Source organism: Clupea harengus, chromosome 17 (assembly GCF_900700415.2).
Source record: "Clupea harengus chromosome 17, Ch_v2.0.2, whole genome shotgun sequence".
In the NCBI taxonomy this organism is placed as follows: domain Eukaryota; kingdom Metazoa; phylum Chordata; class Actinopteri; order Clupeiformes; family Clupeidae; genus Clupea; species Clupea harengus.
This window is the reverse complement of record NC_045168.1, coordinates 9,974,701-9,994,690: the sequence shown is the minus strand read 5'-3', so window position 1 is coordinate 9,994,690 and position 19,990 is coordinate 9,974,701. Positions and strand designations below refer to the sequence as shown.

Here is a 19,990-nt window from a genome sequence, read left to right as displayed (position 1 = left end):
GCTCTAGCCTTTTTTTTTTTATGCGATTATTTTCCTCCTCATCCCAAATTTTCTTTTGCATTTCAATGTGGTACGAAATCCTCCATAGAGGATCTCCCACCCATGAAATGCATACTTTAGTCAGAGGGCACACAAAACTCTGTGTCTGCCTATAGAGCACCAAATCTGTGTGATGTGGCAATATCCACTTTCCTAAAACCTGAATCTCTCACCGAACATGCCTTCAAATCCACCTATGCAAGTACATGCAGCATGCACAGACAACAATTAGGTAGGCAAGACTTTCCCTATCGCAAGACATGGCTGACCCACCTTATGATGTAGCCTAGCGATGACTGAAGGCCTAACAAGAGTGAAATTGGTCACCCGTAGGCTACTGAAGTGGAGGGAAATTACCTGTTACTGTAAAAGTGGTTGGAAAAATGAAGACTGCATTGTTTAGCATCAGGTTAATCTTTCTGATATAGCTGAATATACAATGTCTTTCCTATTTATTTGTCTATTTGCCCATGATTAGTGGAAATGAGGTAGGACAGGATAGGCTATTTGGAGACAGTTTTGCGCTGGGTTTGCTCAAAGTATAAAATATAAGATTGGTCACTAGTTAACGAAAAACAATTGACAAATGGGTTCTGTGGCTCAAACGTTCATGTGCCACAAAATAATCTGTTAACATTAGCTCAATCAAATACCAAAGATGTCTTGGCATTTCTGCGCATGCTTAGTCAAATGGATTCGAACGCTTCCTTCCGACTTTTCCAGTCTCAATAGCTTCCGCCTCCATTTTGTCGTCGTATAAGCAAGTGGCAGCGGAAAATCTCTACAACTATTGTGTCGTAGAGAGATATTCTCCGGCAATGGAAGGGTAAATAATATGTACATTTTGACATCTGCTGTATATTGCAATTTGTGTAATGTTGAGACCCTAATGAAGCAGAAACTTGTTTACAATGTGCTAGCATAGTTTGCTAACTTGGCTATCTTAGCATAGCTAGCTAGGGTGATACGGAGCCCGTAGTCTCATGTATTGCTTCAGCATAGCTTTTTAGCTCAAGCTAGTTAGCTAACTCTGTCTGCCTATTGCGAAGCAACAATTGCCATTGTTTGTGGGGATCTGACCTCGTATGTACCTAACTATCTCAAATACCAATCAGCTTTACATATCTAAAGTTTGTGTAAGTTAACGGAACGGTATCGACTTGTAGCGTTACCTATTAGTTTACTTGGCTATGAATTTAATGAACGCTGAATATGTCGTCACTTCGCTCATTATTAACTCATCGACATTCATTTGCATATAACATTATGGTTGTAAGTTATCGCTTGAATAAATAAGAACTCGGCGACATACCACCCTAATCCTTAAGAGACTTACTAACGTTATCATTACCTACAAAGTTTATATACACACTTGCATGTTGCTTTGGGTAGCTAACCAGAAAGGCGTGTCACCGAGTGTGGGTTTACAGAAACCTCATGTGCTGTAAGGTACGCGGTGAATTAGCATTTGTTTACAACCACTCATTTTGTTGTATCCATTAAACAACTGGCCACAATTTAAAAATGTCTAAGACCTGCAAAAAAACATAAAAACTGAATGTAGGTTAGTATTGCTAAGCTACGTAACGTTAATTGTAACGTAGCTTACGTTAGCGAACTAATGTTAATTTGTCCAGCCATGATTGCTAGCTAACACCACTAGGATAACACATATGGTATGCTCTTCTTGTATTTTAGGATTAGCTACGATAGTTTCACAAATCCAAGAAAGTTAACATTTTTCTCATTATGAGTTGTTGTGTCGCCCACGGTAACGTTTAGTAACTTAACGTTAGCTGTTGGAAATGTTTTTTAACCTAGTAACCAACAAAGTTATCCTAGCTTGACCTAACTTGAGAAAGTGAGCTAACGTTAGCCTGTTCTATTAACGTTACATGTATCCCTATCACCTATCGTATGCTAGTTTATTCAGGGCAAATTTGAGCATTTTACTGTTTAGAAATAAATTAACATTAACTGATGAAAAACGACCTTGTACTCGCGGGTATATAATCTTATATACGTTGGGCAAATGCCATATTAAAGTAATTCAGCTAACGCTACCCACTTAAACTTAACGTTATCATTTTCCGTGGCTATACTAGCAACCCTATTTAGTATTCCTTTGGTGTATAGCTACATTCTGTCTAGCTATCCTTTGACTCAAGCTACGGTTTTGATACAGGATATGGATGAGGCCTAATATATTCCCTAGCCTGTGTCAGATACCTGTTTCAATGTTAGACACACGTAGAGAGTGTGGTTGATGTAGCGAGGGTGTGGTTATCATTTCGCTGGCATAATCAGAGACCACCAAGCCGTGCCCTGTTCCAGAAGTTGGGTGGGCTTAGTCACCGAGATGCGTTTATGTATAGACTTCACAAATGTTTGTCAATTGTTCAACAAGTGTTGAGACTAGTAAAACGATGTGAAAGTCTCGTTTGAGCTGTTCATCTTAACTTCATAATTATTGTATGTTTGCGGATGTGATTGTGAACCTAGCTGCACAGTTTCCTGCTGGTTTGACTTTATTTCAATTATTTGCATTTTTTCCAGCATTGTCAGTGAAGTTGGTGTGGGTGTAAAGGTAAGTAGACTTATTCAGTGATTCTTACTCCAGTCATATTTGACTTCACATTGGGCCTTGTCCTCCCTGGCTACAGCCTTGTAGGTGTGTCTGGTATGGTACTGACATTAGGCCTTTTGCGTAAGAGTGCATCAACTGAAAGCATTGGGCTGTTGTACCATCATCAGGAAAACACAGGAGTCATATGATACTATTTTTTACCTAAGCATGATTGTGTCACCAGTGCATGGCTGGCAAATGACCAGGCCCACACTGAAAGATGCCTCACACAAGTCATTGTTGTCAATGTCTAACACAAGGAAATTCAACTTTACATCTTAATTGTGAGGTTACCAATCTGAAGTTGCACTGGAAGAGCTCTTTGGGAGATTGACTGGTTATTTGGCAAAAGTAGTTATGTGCACAACTGGCTTTTGTGTAAATAAAAGCTGTGGAGAAATGTTATCCAGCCTAAAAAAAAGCAGATAGCAGCTGTGTTACAGGCCTAGTATATTTCAGATCTGGAACGGGTTCTAAAGTGATGTAAAAATGGTGTTTCTCAAATATCTGTGGATTTAGTATTTTTTTGAAACAAGGTTCTAGCCTATTCATTTTCTTCTGACAGGCCAGGCTTCCAACATTTTTTTTCCTCATGGAAGCTCAGGTTCTGATGGAGAGTGGCCTTTTATTTTTATACAATGGTCAGATCTACAGTAATGGCCGTCTTCAATATTCAATCTATTGTGATTTATTACATCGCAGGAGAAATATGGTGTTTTGCAGGAAGTTAGTCTTGTCCCAGGGATACTAATTTCATTTTTCCATGGATACAAGTTGTCCATGTACAGTTTTGATAATATTAGTCTGGCAGTAAGTGAATGGGACCGGTTAATGTCTTGGCCAGTTTAGGAAAAAGCCTGTTTCCTTTCAGAAATTGTCCCTGATATTTGTTCCACTAACAATGTTTATGGGGAAGAAACACATTTTTCCTTCTGCAAAACAAAATTATCCATTCCTCTCTGGATAAGAATTCAGAAGGCAGTTTGTCTAATAGCATTGCCCTCCTTTTAATCACTAACTGCAGAGTGTTCTTGTTGTTGCTGAGAACCTATGTGAACACTGTGTCCCTTCCCTTAATAGCAGTTAGCCTTTAAAGAACGCCATCTACAGAGGTGGTGGTTTTAGGGATTTTGTCGGGGACAACTTTATTATATCCAATTTATTTCCCCGGTCTTCGGCCGCACGGTTGGCTCAACACCTTATTTATAGCCTCCATAAAAGAGCGGGCAATAAAGAACAATCCGCTGGATCTCACTCACAGACAAAAAGCAGAGATGTCCTATTAGGGTACTCGGGGTCGTAACAGCCTCACGTTTCTCCCCACTGTCCCATCAGTCACTTTTAGCTGCCCTGAGAGCGTCTGATCGGCGGAGGCGACAGGCTTCAGCTCACCAGGCCTTAAGGGAGCTCAGGGTCCAAGGGATAAAGGGACACAAGCCTTGCATCTAGGGCTGAATACGATTAAAAAGAGGGGCATAGAGTTTGCGGGTGTGGTTGTATTTTCATTTTCATGTATTTTCATTTGATGCCACGAGCTGTTCTGTAGAGAAATGTCTATAGAGAGTAGCTGTTTGGAATGGAAAAGATCCACATTAAAGATTAGAGATTTTCTCTGTTACTTGATTGCTTATGTATTTCATGTTGTTTATTCCAGAGAGGATCAGACGAGCTTTTGTCTAGTAGTGTTTACAACAGTCCCAACTCTGGGATGAGCAGTATAAGTGGTGAGTTGATTTCCTTTCTCTGCTCTTTTTTTTTTTTTTTTTTTTTTCCTGTTCTCTTTTTTTTTTTTTTTTTTTTTCCCCTCCTTCTTTCCTTGCCCAAGCCCTGAGAATGAAATTTACATAAGTCATTTGCTCAGCCACGGATAGCATTAAAAGAAATCAAAGGATAATGAGTGTTTCAAAGTGAAAATGTTGTATTAGCAGATCCCCTCTTCAGGGGAGGTAGGTGGTCCGTGAATAACCTCGTGCACCTTTTGTAGGTGGGCACCCACACATGCAAGCGTGTGCCCAGAATTTTTGATTATGTGTGCTGCGCATCTCAATGTGTTGCCTCTGAGGAGTTATGTTTTTTTCTTCTTTTCTTTGTGTTGCCTCCTCAGATGAGGCAAGGCATGGAGTAGACTGCGAAAGCCTTTATGCTCTGGTCGTTTTTACTAAATTATCTCACTGGGCAATCAAAGAAAGAAAAAAAAAGGAAAAAAAACACATCAAAGATTAAAAGAAAACAAAAAGTCAAGAAATTTTGATGAAATCATTTCCCCCCCCTTCATACCAATTAAATGTATGCATTCGGTCCTCTGAATTGTAATAGGCAAGTTTGGCCTTGAAGTTAGGGATGCCTTGTTCTTTGCTCGAAATGATAACTAGAGTTTGGCGCTTGAAGAGGGAATTGCTCTATCGATTCATTTTGCCCCACTCCTGTTTACAGACGGCACGTCAAACGGAAGCGACAGTAAGAAGTTTAAAGTGGAGGACGCGCCCCCGTCCCGCGTGCTTCACATCAGGAAGCTCCCCAATGAGGCGACGGAGACCGAGGTCATCGCTCTGGGGCTGCCCTTTGGCAAGGTCACCAACATTCTGACGCTGAAGGGAAAGAACCAGGTGAGCATACACAGCATCATGGTCCTTGTGTGATAGACCACCCCATAGATACTTTATAAGGGTTTTATTTTCAGCTCTTTCAACAGATGCCTGTCTATACGTTCTAAATAAACAGGTTACAGTTTACATTATCTTGTATCGCATCCGCCAAACATCAGACTAGGGCTGGGCGATTTGGTGAAAGTCATATTGTGATTATTATGGACAATATTGCGATTGCAATATAATAAACGAATGGTATCAAGTCTACTTGCTTGAGCAGCTCAATAGTATCCCCTTCAACTGTACATAAGACAGGCATGTGAACTAAATTTTTTTTTTAAACAATTAGTATGATATTACCCTGTACATAAAGGGTGGACATTGATCTGCCACCAGGGTCAGAACTCACTTCCAGACAACCTCCTCCATTAGAGGCTAACTACTCAACCTGTGAAAAGTAGCAGGATTATAACGATTTAATCCTGATTTAGGTTAACTGGGGTTTCAGCTGAAATACTTGTAAGAAGGAAGTTATCCATAACACAATACCATTATATTCTTACTTAATTAACAGTGAGTAATGAGTCGGTTTCAGAATTGTAGCCCATGTGTAGGCTATAAAGAAATTATCCTAATTGCTTTCACATATTTAGCTAGACTATTGTACATGTCCTTACATCTCAATCATATTATGGACAAAATGGACAAAGTAGCCTACCTTAGGACAAGAAAACTGTAGCAAATTACGAATTAGTTTTGACGGCCTTTTTGGCCGCCATTGACTTCATAGCCACAAATGATTGTTTCATTTTTCATAGCAAAAAAAGGGGTGTGTGAGCCATTGGTCAAAAGCTCTGCCTGCGTTGGCGAACGCTCCCCTTTTAGGCGAACCCGCACAAACTCCACTTAAGAAACACTGAGTCAACCTACATCTCAATCACCGTTATATTACCGCTTAACAGCAATTTAGGCAGTCAGAGTTTGTCAACCCTGTCTGTCCTTGATTAACCTTCGAGTTAAATCGGAGAAGGTTAAACTTCCTTTGTATTGGATAGCCCTCTGGTCTGCACACTGGATGGTCGTGACCATCAGTCGAGTGTAGATAATGAGCAGACTGCACACAAGCACAGAAAAGGTTATCACGTTCACACGCAATTTTCTATTATTAAATAATTAATTAAATCACAGTCTTTTGCAGTTGTGTAATCGCACAGGCTGACATTGTGATCAAATTAACCGTGCTGCATTACATCAGATATTTGTCAGTATTGGTAATCATGTATGGTTCCTTTTTGAACTTGAATGTGAAAATATAATATTGATTAAACTATTCAGCACGAATTTGTAGCTTTAAGTATTCAGTAGCCTACGTAGACATAAACCTGCTCATTATGCTAACCTGGTGCTTAGATACCTGATGGTATCCCCTGCTGAGAAATCGTTATGTGCCTACACAACAGGGTTATAATGATAATGTGTTACATTAAAAATAAAAACGTGTACATTTTACAATTTACAGATAAAAAAAAAACGTGGAGAGAGACGGTTTTGCGCCACATTTTCCTGTCTCTTCAGCAGGTTCATTTGAAAATGGAATCATGCATTTCTTTGACCCGAGTCTAAGCCAGTGTTATTCATCTCTGCCCTAGTTTCCTTCCACCTGAGATGGTTAATTACACCATTAGTTCTATTGATTGGGGCAGATGACCTTACATCTGATTACCAGATAAAGACTAGTTCTTTTCCCAAAGGGTCATTACTTCAACTGGCATCTCATGGTTGTAGGCTTGTACTGAAAAGTATAAATTGTAATTGCAGAATCCCCCCCTTTTTTTTAATTGAACAGTCTCAACTAATTTTTTACCTCCTCTCACCTGTCAGGCCTTCTTAGAGATGGAGACGGAGGAGGCGGCAATCACCATGGTGAACTACTACACGGCCGTGTCGCCACACGTGCGCAACACGCCTGTTATCCTCCAGTATTCCAATCACAAAGAGCTGAAGACAGACAGCGCAGGCAATCAGGTGAGCACTGCGTTTGGGGCAGCTCCACCCAAGCTATAAGCCAGCGCGGCCGCCATGGCCATGTCATGGGTTTGTCAGCAGTAGGAGCCATTTCGACTAAAACAATGATTTAAACATATTAGTAATGATGCTCATTATGTTTAAGACGATATACATTACTTCAGTTGTTTGTTTAGTCTGATCACTTGTGGTCTGTGTTTACGTTTTTCATGTCTGCATTAAGTGGTTTAAATATCAAAGTGCTATGCATGTGTATGTGTGTGGTCGCTCATTCCCTGTGTGTGTGTCGTGTCTGATTTCAGCGGGCACAGGCGGTCTTGCAGGCCGTGTCGGCTGTGCAGGGGGGTGGCATGCCCACATCCGGCTCATCAGCCAGCGAGAGCGCGCTCACGCCTGCTCCGAGCCCCGTGTTGCGCATCATCATCGACAACATGTTCTACCCTGTCACCCTGGACGTGCTACAGCAGGTGGGTCATGCATGACCACTTAGTGGGTAGGGCTGGGGGACACCTGCAGTGCAACTGGCCTAAATGATGCATAGGCTGGCTCAGTGTTTCCCTTGCCATAGAAATGAAAGGACAGGCTGCCCCGTTACATTGATCGCCTGCCCAACTACATCAGGTCTAATCAAATGAATCATGTTATGGTACTCTTCTATGGACAGTGTTTTGCGGTGCAAATTTCTGCAGCATGATAGTTTCCAGTTGAATTGACATAGTGTGACTAGCCTGTTAGAAAAGGAAGGGAAAAGGGGAAATGTTTCATTTTTTCCCGTTGATCAAGTACGCATTTTTGTGTACTTGTAGGCTGTGAACCCTGAATACATTATTCAAGAGGGTGTTAATTAGATTAAAATCAACGACATTGACGTTTAACACCGGAAGTTCATTCGTTTTGAAATTCGATAGCATGAATACAAAATAAAAAAAACAGAACACAAAACGAAGAATGTATTGTTATTTGTACAAATGTGCCATTTTTCCCCCTTTGCTGTATTTGCAGATCTTCTCAAAGTTCGGAACAGTCATGAAGATAATCACGTTCACCAAGAACAATCAGTTCCAGGCTCTGCTGCAGTACAGTGACCCCGTGAATGCGCAGCAGGCCAAACTGGTGGGTGAGAGATCACAGCCGTGTCAGGCGCTCATGACGAGCACTGCCTGCTCAGCCGCTGTGAAATTCCTGTGGGCTTAACAAACCCATCTGACTTTTCTCTCTCTTCAGCTCTTATTCTGTGCATTTGTGTCTTGACTTAATCTCTTTCACCCTGCTCCATTCTGTTGTTTTAGTTTTTTTTGTTTCCCCTCTCGTCTGCTTGTTTTTCTCCATCCATATTCTGTCTCACTTTGTGACAATCTCACTCAACTTGTCTGTCTCAATCACGTATCTTGATCTGTGGTTGTACTGCGTGAGACTGAGGCTTATTTTGTATTGTCTTGCTCTCCTTTTCTCTCTCTCTCTCTCTTCTGCTCTCACAGTCCCTAGATGGACAAAACATCTACAATGCTTGCTGTACGCTGCGTATTGACTTTTCGAAGCTGGTCAACCTGAATGTCAAGTATAACAATGACAAGAGCCGGGACTACACACGTCCTGAGCTGCCGGCTGGAGATGGCCAGCCTGGGGTCGACCCTTCCGTAGCAGCAGCCTTCAGCAAAGATTCGTCCTCGCTGCTCGGTAAGATTCCAGGTAGATCACACTTTTTTTTTATTTTCTCTTCTCTTCCCACCAATTCTGTAGCTTCTTCTGTGGGGTTCTGATAGCCACTGACAGAAACCCAGTTCAGTTTCAGGCTGCTCAGTTTGAAAAAGGTAGCTTACCATCAGATGGGCTTCAAAATACCTGTTTGTCTATTGTGAGTGCTTGTCCTTGAATGATTAGCATACGTCAAAATCCTCAGATAAGACATTTGGCCTAAGGGGGCAAGTAATACAAAACTGCTCCAGAAATATAAATGGAAGGCGAGCTTCTTTGGTTTGCTGCCAAACTGCCAAACAACCCAGAAGAGGATTTCTTGTTGCAGCGTAGACAGGGGCATATGAAGCCATTGTGTCTGGCCTGGTCCCACTTCAGGTCCCCATCTGACTGTGCCTAATGCCTCTAGGTGCCATGAACCCACTGAGCGCCGCTGCGGCGGCGGCGGCGGCAGCCGGGAGGGTGGCACTCGGCCACACGGGCTCCAGCGGAGTCCTCCTGGCCAGCAACCTCAACGAAGAGGTCAGTATACCACCACACACACACACACACACACACACACCAGCAGCTCTTTCTCTTTCTCGTTCTGTCTATCAACACCACAGCTTGTGCTTACTGTCTCTCTTTTCTGTCTATGGTCCTGTTCACTTGTTTACATCTGTTTTTCCTCTTTAGTTGTTGTTATGTCTGCCAGCTCTGAACAGAGCACAAGCACTCGTCTGGTGTTGTGTTTTGGTTCAAGGGCAGACCTGAGCCCTCAGCTGCACTGTGCACTACAGCAGATTTAGTGTGACACCTGAGCCATAAGCCTGTCTGTGCAACCCATTCATCATCCTCCACTAGATTTGAAATGTAAATGCAGGTTGCATTCGAAGCTTTGCTTTACATTCGCTCATTAGAGCCAAATTGTGGCCCATAAAATCAGGCCATCAAGAGGCTAAGCACATGTTCATAATGGTGATGGTAGCACGAGCAGTAATAATCATCCTCACAGCGTGTTCTTTCAGACATTTAGTATTTTGGTCGCAGTGTGCTCACAATTGCCATGCCTTTTCTGTCTTGTGTAACCTCGGTTCGTCTGAAATCCATTTTCTCCTCAAGGTTCTCTTCCAGAGAATAGTTAAAGGCTCCTGACTACTCTCTCAACTGTGTCTTATTTTCACAAATCATGGTCATTGCCCTCTAAATGCTCTCTCTTGATTTCTCTTGCTCGCTCTCTGTCTGACTCTCTCAGCTCTTAAATTGTCGCCTTTGCTGTGGTGAATTGAAAATTCACTTTAACGGGAACTTCTCCTTCAAAGCGCTCTCTCCCTCCACATTCATCTTCAACTCTTGCTTTCTTTCTTTCTTTCTTTCTTTCTTTCTTTCTTTCTCTCACTCAATCTACATTTCTCTCTCTCTCTCTCTCTTTCTCTGTCGGTGAAAGCTGGTATGAAAACTGTGGGAGTCACTCAGTCACCACTTCTCAAATACCCCGACACTAGTCTGACATAGCTGGCCCAGCCGCTCACGTCTCCAGCCTGCCCCTTTAACGCCCTCGTCTCTCTGTCTGTCTCTCTGTCGGTCTGTCTGTCTGTCTATCTCTGTGTGGCATGTGTGTTTGTGGGGTGGCAGTGGCAGACGTGGCGTGCTCCGTGCTCCAGTCGCACCATAACTCCACCATGTGGTTTTCTTGCCGACGACGCCCTGTTGCATGCCTTGGGGCCGAGGTGCTCAGGCCGTCCGACGCGGGCACCTAGCCAGTAGCCGCTTCTTCCAGTTTGCCTGCATTTCATCCTCCTGCTACATTCAAAGCTATAACCCCCTCAGTCTGGCAACTGTACCTCATGCTTGGTTCGATTGTTGTCGTGTGTGTCTCTTCTTATCAGAGTGCTGTGATTTTTATGATTTGATATGAATGTACCCCACCCACTTGCTGCCCTGGGTGAATACATTTGGCACAATAATTTGCTTGTTTTTGAAATTTCTATAGAGATGCATAAGCCAGCCATTTCTCTGACCAAACTCCTGCATTTCCTGTGTACTGACCTGTATTTTTATTTTTTGTCCTCTCCCCATGTATTTGTTTATTTTATTCTGCATTTGCCTACCCTCCCTACTCTACCCCCCTCATCCCTCACTCTCTCATCCCCCCCTCCCTTTCCCCCACCATTCCTCCTTTATATTCCATTCCAAACTCTCCTCCATGTCCCCCTCCTCTCCCCTTACTCTCTGATCCACCCCCTTGCTGTTCATGCATTCTGCCTGGACAACAACCCTTTCCTACCCCTTACCCCTCTCACTCTAAACCTGCCCCCCCCTCCCCCTCAATTAACTGCCTTGAACCATGCTCCATGACCACCTCACCATTCTACGGGAAACCACCCTCCGTTATGGACGATCTGTTCATCTCTCCGCTCTCTACCTCGACTTCTCTCTACCTGTCTTACGCTGCTTGCTCTTCTCTCCTTCTAAAGATGGTTACGCCCCAAAGTCTCTTTACCCTCTTCGGTATGTTATCGTTAGCACTCTACCTTTTTTCATTTATTTATTTTTCTATTAGTTTTCATGTATTTCATTTTAGTCCATGCATTTTAGTTTTTTGATTTCCTTGTTTTTTTTTGTTTTGTTTTAATTACTTTGATAGAACTTTGCCACCTATTATTTAATTTGGATTTCTCAGATCTCTCTGTCTAGCCCTTAGTCTGTAATGCATGAGAACATGATTTTGCATGTAGCATTATTTCGGACCAGTCATATTTACTTATTCCTAAGTTCATCTTTGAGGATTTTGTCCAGATCAGTTCTCTTCTGTTGAGACCGTGAATTTGATTTCTCACTTGCAGTAAATGTTCTGTCTCTTTCACCCTGTCGACCTGATAGTTTCAGTCTCTGACGTGCTAACTGTGCCCCACTCTTCCCTCCTCACTCCTCATCTTCCTCCTTGTTCTTCCTCTTCCTCCTCCTCCTCCTCTACCTGTGCTGCTTGTTGCTGTGATGCAGGCGTGTATGGTGACGTGCAGCGCGTGAAGATCCTGTATAATAAAAAAGACAGCGCATTGATCCAGATGGCAGACGCTAATCAGGCCCAGCTTGGTAAGGTATCCCCCCCCCACCCCCCAACCAGCACCATCAACTGCCTCCCCACTGTTTTACCGCCTTCTGTGCAGTGCTGAGACAAACAGCCACAGGGACAGTTGGGCTGACAAATGAAATAAGATTTCAATGAGCAATGAAGTTTGTAGAACTGAAAGCTCGCAACGGTCCGCTATGTAGATCCATTTACGTGTACTTATTCTGGTATGTAGCTCCTTCCACAAGTTAACCTTCTAACAACGTTCTTAACTTCAACGTTCTTAACGCTAAAAAGTGGAACTTCTAACCTATATCTGAGCATGGTTCAAATAGATAATAAGAATACTTTAGGTTAGGTTTTTTCCTTTCGGTATGGACTTTATATGGTTACATTTTAGAGCCTTCACCAGTCGACCATGTACACAAACGCCTACCTTTCTGTGTATTCTTTAGTTATTCATCTTTGTGATGGTGGATGTGGTATCCTAGCAACTTATACAAGAAATAGTGCTCAGTCTTTAATTCTATAATGTCATGGAGGCTGTATGTATTTCCTCTATTTGTACAATAGTTTCTTTGTAGAAGTAAATCACCAAAATAGATTATTGGGATCCGTGTGTAGTTTGCGTAGTTGAAATAACAATATTAAGGCACCCTTTATTACAGTTTACCTGTAACCCAGGTGAGCCATGTGGCGCAAACAGGAAATATGCACTGAAGCTTTAGCCATCTAGTTAGGTGAGAAACAAAGCAAAGTCTCTAGTGTCTCGTAGACTGGCGAAGAGAGCTAGAAGCTAAACTAATTTCAGGCATTTGGAGCTACATAGAGGTTAAAGGTAAAATGTAACAAATGGCTTCAGATACGGCAAACCTTTAATGACTGTAACCATGTTTTCTGCAGCTTGTGTTGATCTTTGTCTTACTCCTCCAAAGGAATAATGTGGTTACATCTCCAATTCCGCTTCCCTTCTAATGGGGTGGTGTGTGTGTGTGTGTGTGTGAAATGTCTGCAGCTATGAGCCATCTGAATGGTCAGAAGATGAATAGCAAGATCATCCGTGTGACCCTGTCCAAGCACCAGACGGTCCAGTTGCCCCGGGAGGGTCTGGATGACCAAGGGCTCACTAAGGACTTCACCAACTCCCCCCTGCACCGCTTCAAGAAGCCCGGCTCCAAGAACTTCCAGAACATCTTCCCTCCCTCTGGCACCCTGCATCTCTCCAATATCCCGTGAGTAAACCAGGGCAGAAAAAAAAGCATTGATCTAATTTCTGTCACTTGTGTCATGTCAGAATACTAAGTAATTTCCCTGACCATTTGCAGTGAAGACATCACAGAGGATGACCTTCGAGTTCTGTTCTCCAACTCTGGCAGCACGGTGAAAGCCTTCAAGTTTTTCCAGTAAGTGTCTGGAGCACATGATGGATCGCTGGTTGCCGTTCTGTGCCATTTCGACATTATTGATGCTAATCTACATGTCAACAAGGGGCTAAGGGCAAAACTCCTTAGCATTTTGTCTTGGGGTTGGTGACTGACGTCTCTTTCTCTCTCTCTGTCTTATTTTCCTCAGAGATCACAAAATGGCGCTCCTGCAGATGGCCTCTGTGGAGGAGGCAATTCAGTGCCTCATCGACCTCCACAACTACAACGTGGGCAACAACCACCATCTTAGGGTTTCCTTCTCAAAATCAACCATCTGAGAGCGGTCTCCTTTTCCTTCATGCGAAGACGCATCACCATTTTGTGTTCTGTTTTCCTCCCTGTATCGTTTTCTGTTGACTTTTTCTTTTTTGACCCTGGGGACCACATAGTAACCTTTCTTTTTCATAAAGATTTATCAGTCATTCCTTTAAAAATGTGGATGTCTCCTGCTCAAAAAAAGAAGAACTGAGAGAGAATACAATGGAGGGCATTTTATTTCCTCATTGGTCCTGTATGTACTATAGGTCATTTACCTTTTCTCATTTCTTAATGTGAAGGAAAGAAGGAACATTGGCTCCTGTTTTTATTTTGATTGACAAACAATGTGCCTTACTTGACTAAATAAGTTCCAGCTATTCTATATCCACACATGTACGCAAACAACAACACTCTGTTTTTGAGGGCACATTGGTTTCTACTGGTGTAAGAAATGGATGATTGTGGGCGGGGGGGATAGGGGGAAATGTGATTTGTATGGTTAGTCATGCTATGATGTTTGTGTTTAGCTGTCGGGATTCTTCCTCCTGCTTTTTTTTTTGTAACTTTTGGTTAGAATTTGGCTTAATTATTCCTAGTTGTTGGGAGTGTCTGATCATAGTGAAATTGGCATATGCTCATGAAGTACCTTTGAGCACAAGCCACACTTTTTCGAAAGAGGGCTTAATCTCAACAACCAAAGCTTTATTTTTTATCCTCTCAAATCTATCAAGTTTTGAAGATGATCCAACAGCCCCGTGGCTAAGGGTAGAGTGTAAATGTCATTGTGATTGAGGATGTTCCTGTAGGTATTCTGATCTTTACATGGCATTTATATTGCTTTTTTTTTTTTAAACTGGGCAAAGGGTTTGTCCCCTTTGTTTTGTCTCACCCTGCATGCTTGGACTGGAGTAGCTAGTGAAAGATTTAGAAGCACTAGGCTTGTGCATGCAATTAGAAGCTAACCTAAAATGAGCCGGCAATTAATTTCTTTCTGTGTGTGGCAGTTTACCGCAGAGGGATTCATGGGAGGGACCAAACCCTATGTGCCTTTAGTCTTAATTTCCACAGTGAACAACAGAATTTTTAACCACCTGAAAGATTTTTTTGTATTTATGGGAGGAAAGGCAAGTGGGAATGAAAAAAATATTCCATAGACTGTTTGTACGTTTAACCGAGGACTTGTTTGTGATGGAACATCCTGCCTCTTTCATCCCAAGATCCCAACGTACATACCTAAGAATTAATGCATAGATTGTGTCTGTTTGCAAAAAAAAGAAAAGGAAAAAAAAAAAACCATAGGATAGCCATGTATGTTTTATATTTTAGTTGAGTTTTTACTCCTTTAGGAATGTAAAATTCGGTATAGTTTGGCGATGGCACAATTAAAAACACAATTTTCTAACAAAGCGGGAAAGGTTTGTCTTTGACTCGTGGTTGTTGTGCATTTCGGAGATACTTTCTCCCGCCATCTCTCTCTCCTCTTCCCTTCGTCCCTCCCTCTCTCTCTTTTTTTTTCGTGTGTACTCTGCCTTTTACCTCTGTAGCATGCTCAATAAACACTCCAGTGGCTCTGTATTCACCTCTCTCTGTCTCTCTGCTTCCTTCTCTCCTCTTCGGTCTCACCTCACTGTGCTTCTGATGTCATGTTTCTTCTCAGGGTGGGAAAAACGGCCAGATGAATCTAAAATAAATCCACACGAGCCCAATCTGTCTTGTTAAATGTCTGTTAAAAAAACAAAAATGAACCTGTAGCAGGTTCCAGGCACCTTGGAAATAAAAAGCAGTATTTCCCACCCTGTAGCTTCATGTGCTTCTGAACAATCTTCTCTTCTCCAAGTTGCTTTATTTCTCTATGATTTAGCTTTTGTGTCTCCTGTAGCTGTTCTCTACTAATTGATCTCCTTAATCTTCATGCCTTTTTCCTCTGCTGTAGATCCATCTTCTGTCACTATCTCCAGAGGCCTATCTCCTCGACACTCTGAGATAAACCTCTGTCTACAAGTGGTAAAAGGATAGTCTTCTCTTCCAACCTTGTGCAGTAGAGCCATTTGAACATTCCCTTTACAAACGTTCCACTTCCGTTTTTAAAGCTACCATTGGCAGCTCTTTCCTTTCCAGTGAAGCTAAAAGTTACAAGAGTTATGTGTGCAGTTTCTTTTTCTGAAAAGCGTTGACTAGCACAAACCACTCGTCTGGTAGAATGGCAGAAACTGCCATTGTGCCTGAAAAAGCATTTTTTGGGTGCTTACCTTGACCTTTTCCCATTCAGTCCCAACATTTCAAAATCCAACTCGTTGCCTTAATTTTTTTCTGTGATTTAGTGCCGCCTGTTGTACCTTCAAGGTGGTTTTCTGTTACATCACCCTGTTATTTTGTCCTGTTGATGTGATGTTTACGTTTGGTCAACATAAAGAATGGGCCTATATGATCTGGATGATCCGTTTTCACGTCCACATATAACCCAGGATTGTTCCTGAAAATGGTTTGCCATAGTAAGGAAACGTAGCCCAGAATGACCTTGAGTAATGTTAAATGACCTTGAGTATTGTTAAATCTAAACTTGACCACATGTCCAGCAAAATGTTATGTTGGAACGATGAATCCCAGTAGTTTAACAACAATTCTTTTGCGTTTGTAAAACAGTTTCCTTCAAAGGAAGGTGCCTTATTAAAACTTTAAAATATCTCACCAATAAATGAATGGGCAAGATGGCCCTCTAATTCAGCAGCGTTTTAAAACAAGCACTGGTTAGAACTTAGGCATATGCGGGCCAAACACACATGCACTTTCATTTCTTTGCACTATAACTGAACTGACCCCATTTCTTGTGCTGTCATGCTGAGGACTAGCAGGCAGCTAGTGCAAGACCTGGTCTGTTTGCTGTTTTACAGTTTTGAAACTGAGCTCAGTAACTTGTCTGCCTCATTTCAAACCAGCTGGTAAACATGGAACCAAGCTTTTAAGACTGTTTTGGGAAATGGATTTTGTTTGTCAGCCAGACATTCAATCACTGAGAGCCTTCCTCCTTTGTCACATTTTTCTGCCGTTGTTTTCAGATCTGTGGTCTTAAATGCGGTTTGTTCTCCGACCAAATGACAGCACCTAGGGAGTGTAGGCGTTTCTGCTGCGATCCTGTACTTGGCCAGTCACTGATGTTATTGAGTGTGCTCGTTGCCCGGCACTGCTGTGATGGACGTCCTGTCGGGCCTCGTCTGATGAAGACAATTCTCCAGCCCGCTTCCAGAACTTTTGCGCCGGACGCCGTGATCCATCACAACCCAGACTGACCCCATTCGCTGGTTTGCTGCTTTTATTTTGTGCACTTAAATCGAGACACTCCTGTTTCTCAATTTACCCTTTTATTAACAACTCCTCAATCCCCCTCCTTCCCCTCACCCTCCAAGAAGGTGAAAGAAACAAAATTGGAGAGAAAAAAAAATGATGTGATATATCAAGTTGTTCACTCGGAGCACATCAATACATAGTCTAGCCAATGGATCATGGGGCCCACAAACATTTGTATCCATTCTCCATCAAAGAGTCCAAAAGGTGGGCAGTAACTGCTGCCTCACCTCTCTCATCCAAAATGAGTGACACCTCTCAGAACCACATGGGCCTAAATAATGCTACAAATTGTTCAAATAAGTATTACAAATAAAGAAATGGCTGGCAAACCAGCCCGGGATGAAATCTGACACCGTTTCACAGGCTTCGCTCCCTTGGTCCGGGTTTCCTAATGTTCCCCTTCTGACTAACCCACGCAGCGCCCAGCCATCCAGCAGTGCCACTCATTCCCTTTTATAGACATTTCTCCGCTCCCCCCACTGTTTTGATACGGTGTTCCATTTGCCAAGTCACCACTTGGTCATCAGCGTGTGGCGGGGGACTGTAGCGGCTAATCCATACCCTCTGCACATGGGCAATCTCTCCTCTTAAAGGGGCCACGGCGTCTCAATCCATCATTGTACTTTCATAATCTTGATGTGCGCCATTTTACCGGCTACTCCCACCCCAGCACTCTCCCTGCCCCCAGGTGCCGTGACATCTAATTCAGCTCGCCCCCGCTGATAATGACACTATTGATCTGGATGTTGTACCTCTCTCCAAACCCTCTATTTAGGAGGGCAGCCATGCAGCCTGTGTGTTTATGCGTTTCACGTGAAGCGCATGTACTGTTCAAAATATTGCTTTTCACCCCACCACCACGTATCTTTATCATGGATTGTGTATTTTTTTCTGAGTGTTCAGTGTACTGGTATCGTGTGTGTGTGTGTGTGTGTGTGTGTGTGTGTGTGTGTGTGTGATGATGTTGCGGCAGTGTGCTGCAGCCTGCAATGAAAAGGATTGTGCAGTACATGGAGGGATTCTTTGTGGAAAGTCTGTGCTGAGACAAGTGCTTGAGCACGATTTCTACTGCCTCACCCACATGAGAGGGAAAAAAAAGGTATGAATGCAATGTGACATGAAACCTCCACTGAAAAACCTTGCTGTATACTTGACACTGATGCATACAATGTGATGTGTTGGACCTTCAATAGAGGCTTTACGTTGCAGTCATACATAAGCATATACATAGCATATTCACGTGTCCCTGCCCTTGTGCATGTCTCATCCTTTTTACACAGAACAGGGCAAGGTCACTTGGAAAAAGTAATATTTCTAATTTTACGCAACAGAGTCCACTCAGAACAGAACAGCGCTGGAATTCAATTCACAACAAAGAAACGTGCCTGTTTGTGACACATAGATGGCTGTGATGATTGCAGGGCTGTTGCATGAGATAGAGGTGCACCGCGACACCTGAATCTGTATCTGTTCAAGCAACAACATTATCTGTGTCTGTCATAGACTGGAATACTAAGACCGGCAATGCCTGTGATGTCGCCCTTTCACTTAGAAAATCAGGATGTTGTCCCACTGGATGGAACCAAGGTGGTGTTTTGCCCCATTTAAGTGAATTGGAGTACTTAACCTTGCATAAGCTCTAACAGAGTGGTGGAGGTGGTGCCAAATGGTTTGTTTGGGTTAGCTGTATAGTTCATAAATCATCGTAACCTATGATGTGTTTATCTCATAAAATCTGAAAATTACATTTGATTTTTTACAAATGTCTGGGATTCTGATTGGACAAAGCCATTGTCAGTTAACACGCCAGACAATCGGATCTAATTGTGGAGTCCTTCATCATCATGGCCAGAATACACATATTTAAACATAACGTTTCATACAATTGCTCTTACTCCAGTTCTGAATAATAACGTGCTTTTTCAAGTAAAAGAAATACCTGTTTACGTCGCATTATTTGTGCTTTGCCGAAGAACGTATTCGTGTTGGGGTGCATCAGCGCGTGTGGCGTAGCGTATGAAGCAGGAATGTAAGCATGTTGCCCTCTGGTCTCCCTATCAGTGATGCAGGAGAGGGATGCTTAACCCAGAGCCCAGAGCCCTCAGAGCTGTAGGCGTGGATTACAAGGCCTGTGAAGGGCAGCTGATGGAGTTCATCTGAAGTTTCTCTTTTCTTTTGGATGCATGGGGGAAAAGAAACATCTCACATTTTTATCTTACACCAACCCCCTACCCTTCCTCTTTAGACAGATTATCGTGTTAAAAGATCGACTTTTGATCTGAGTTTTTCGCTCCTCCGGCAGATAAAAAAAAAGTGGAGCTCACACAAAAGGCCATGAAATGGGCCGCCGCTGCCTGATTTAATGGGAGTGGCTCTACGCAAGGGGATGTGAAGGAGGGGTGGCGGTGAATCTCGCAATCAAATCCCTGTAAATCCCACAATTAGATCCCCATTTAATCAGCCAGACCTTTTTCCCTTTTGTCCTCGCCCGTGGACCAGACAGAGTCTCTCTCTCGCCCACCCCCAGCCCAGCACACCCCTTCCTCCCTCCCCCCATCACTGCCACCCACCCTCCTTCCCCCACCCCCACCCTTCATCTCCCCCTTCACTTCCTGCACTGCTTCTCCTGGTGTCCGTGGAATAATTGCAGAGAGTATCTCATTCTCGACAACACAGGCCTCTGGCTGTTTTCACCTCTGCGCCATCTGAAGCGAGGGTCGTCGTGTCGGGGAATATGCATGCTGATCACCGGGAAAAATCTTGGACCTTAGACAGCTGATGTGGTCTGAACGCTCCATTACCATTACCCCCCTCCTCCTCCTCCTCCTCCTCCTCTCGCTCTCTATCTCTTCCCTCTCTCTTTCTCTGTCTCTATCTCTCTGTATCCTCTCCCCCACCATCTCTCTCCCTCTCCCTCTCCCTCCTACCTCTGTTTTTT

At 43.0% G+C, this 19,990-nt stretch overlaps 1 protein-coding gene across 2 annotated transcripts; it reads left to right on the top strand.

Annotated features, from left to right (window-relative positions):
- The first annotated feature begins 738 nt into the window (after positions 1-738).
- ptbp2a (polypyrimidine tract binding protein 2a) lies at positions 739-15,282 on the top strand. Of its 2 annotated transcripts, none has more exons than XM_031583690.2 (14): positions 739-865; positions 2,596-2,626; positions 4,320-4,389; positions 5,099-5,271; positions 7,135-7,278; positions 7,581-7,745; positions 8,281-8,391; positions 8,757-8,955; positions 9,383-9,495; positions 11,430-11,463; positions 11,956-12,048; positions 13,041-13,257; positions 13,351-13,428; positions 13,598-15,282. In XM_031583690.2, the coding sequence occupies exons 1-14, from the start codon at positions 858-860 to the stop codon at positions 13,725-13,727; spliced, it is 1,566 nt and encodes a 521-aa protein (XP_031439550.1). In that variant the 5' UTR covers positions 739-857; the 3' UTR covers positions 13,728-15,282. The 2 variants fall into 2 exon arrangements, with proteins under 2 accessions (XP_031439550.1, XP_012670638.1); XM_012815184.3 differs by having other exon boundaries at positions 8,757-8,967.
- Positions 15,283-19,990: the final 4,708 nt, after the last annotated feature.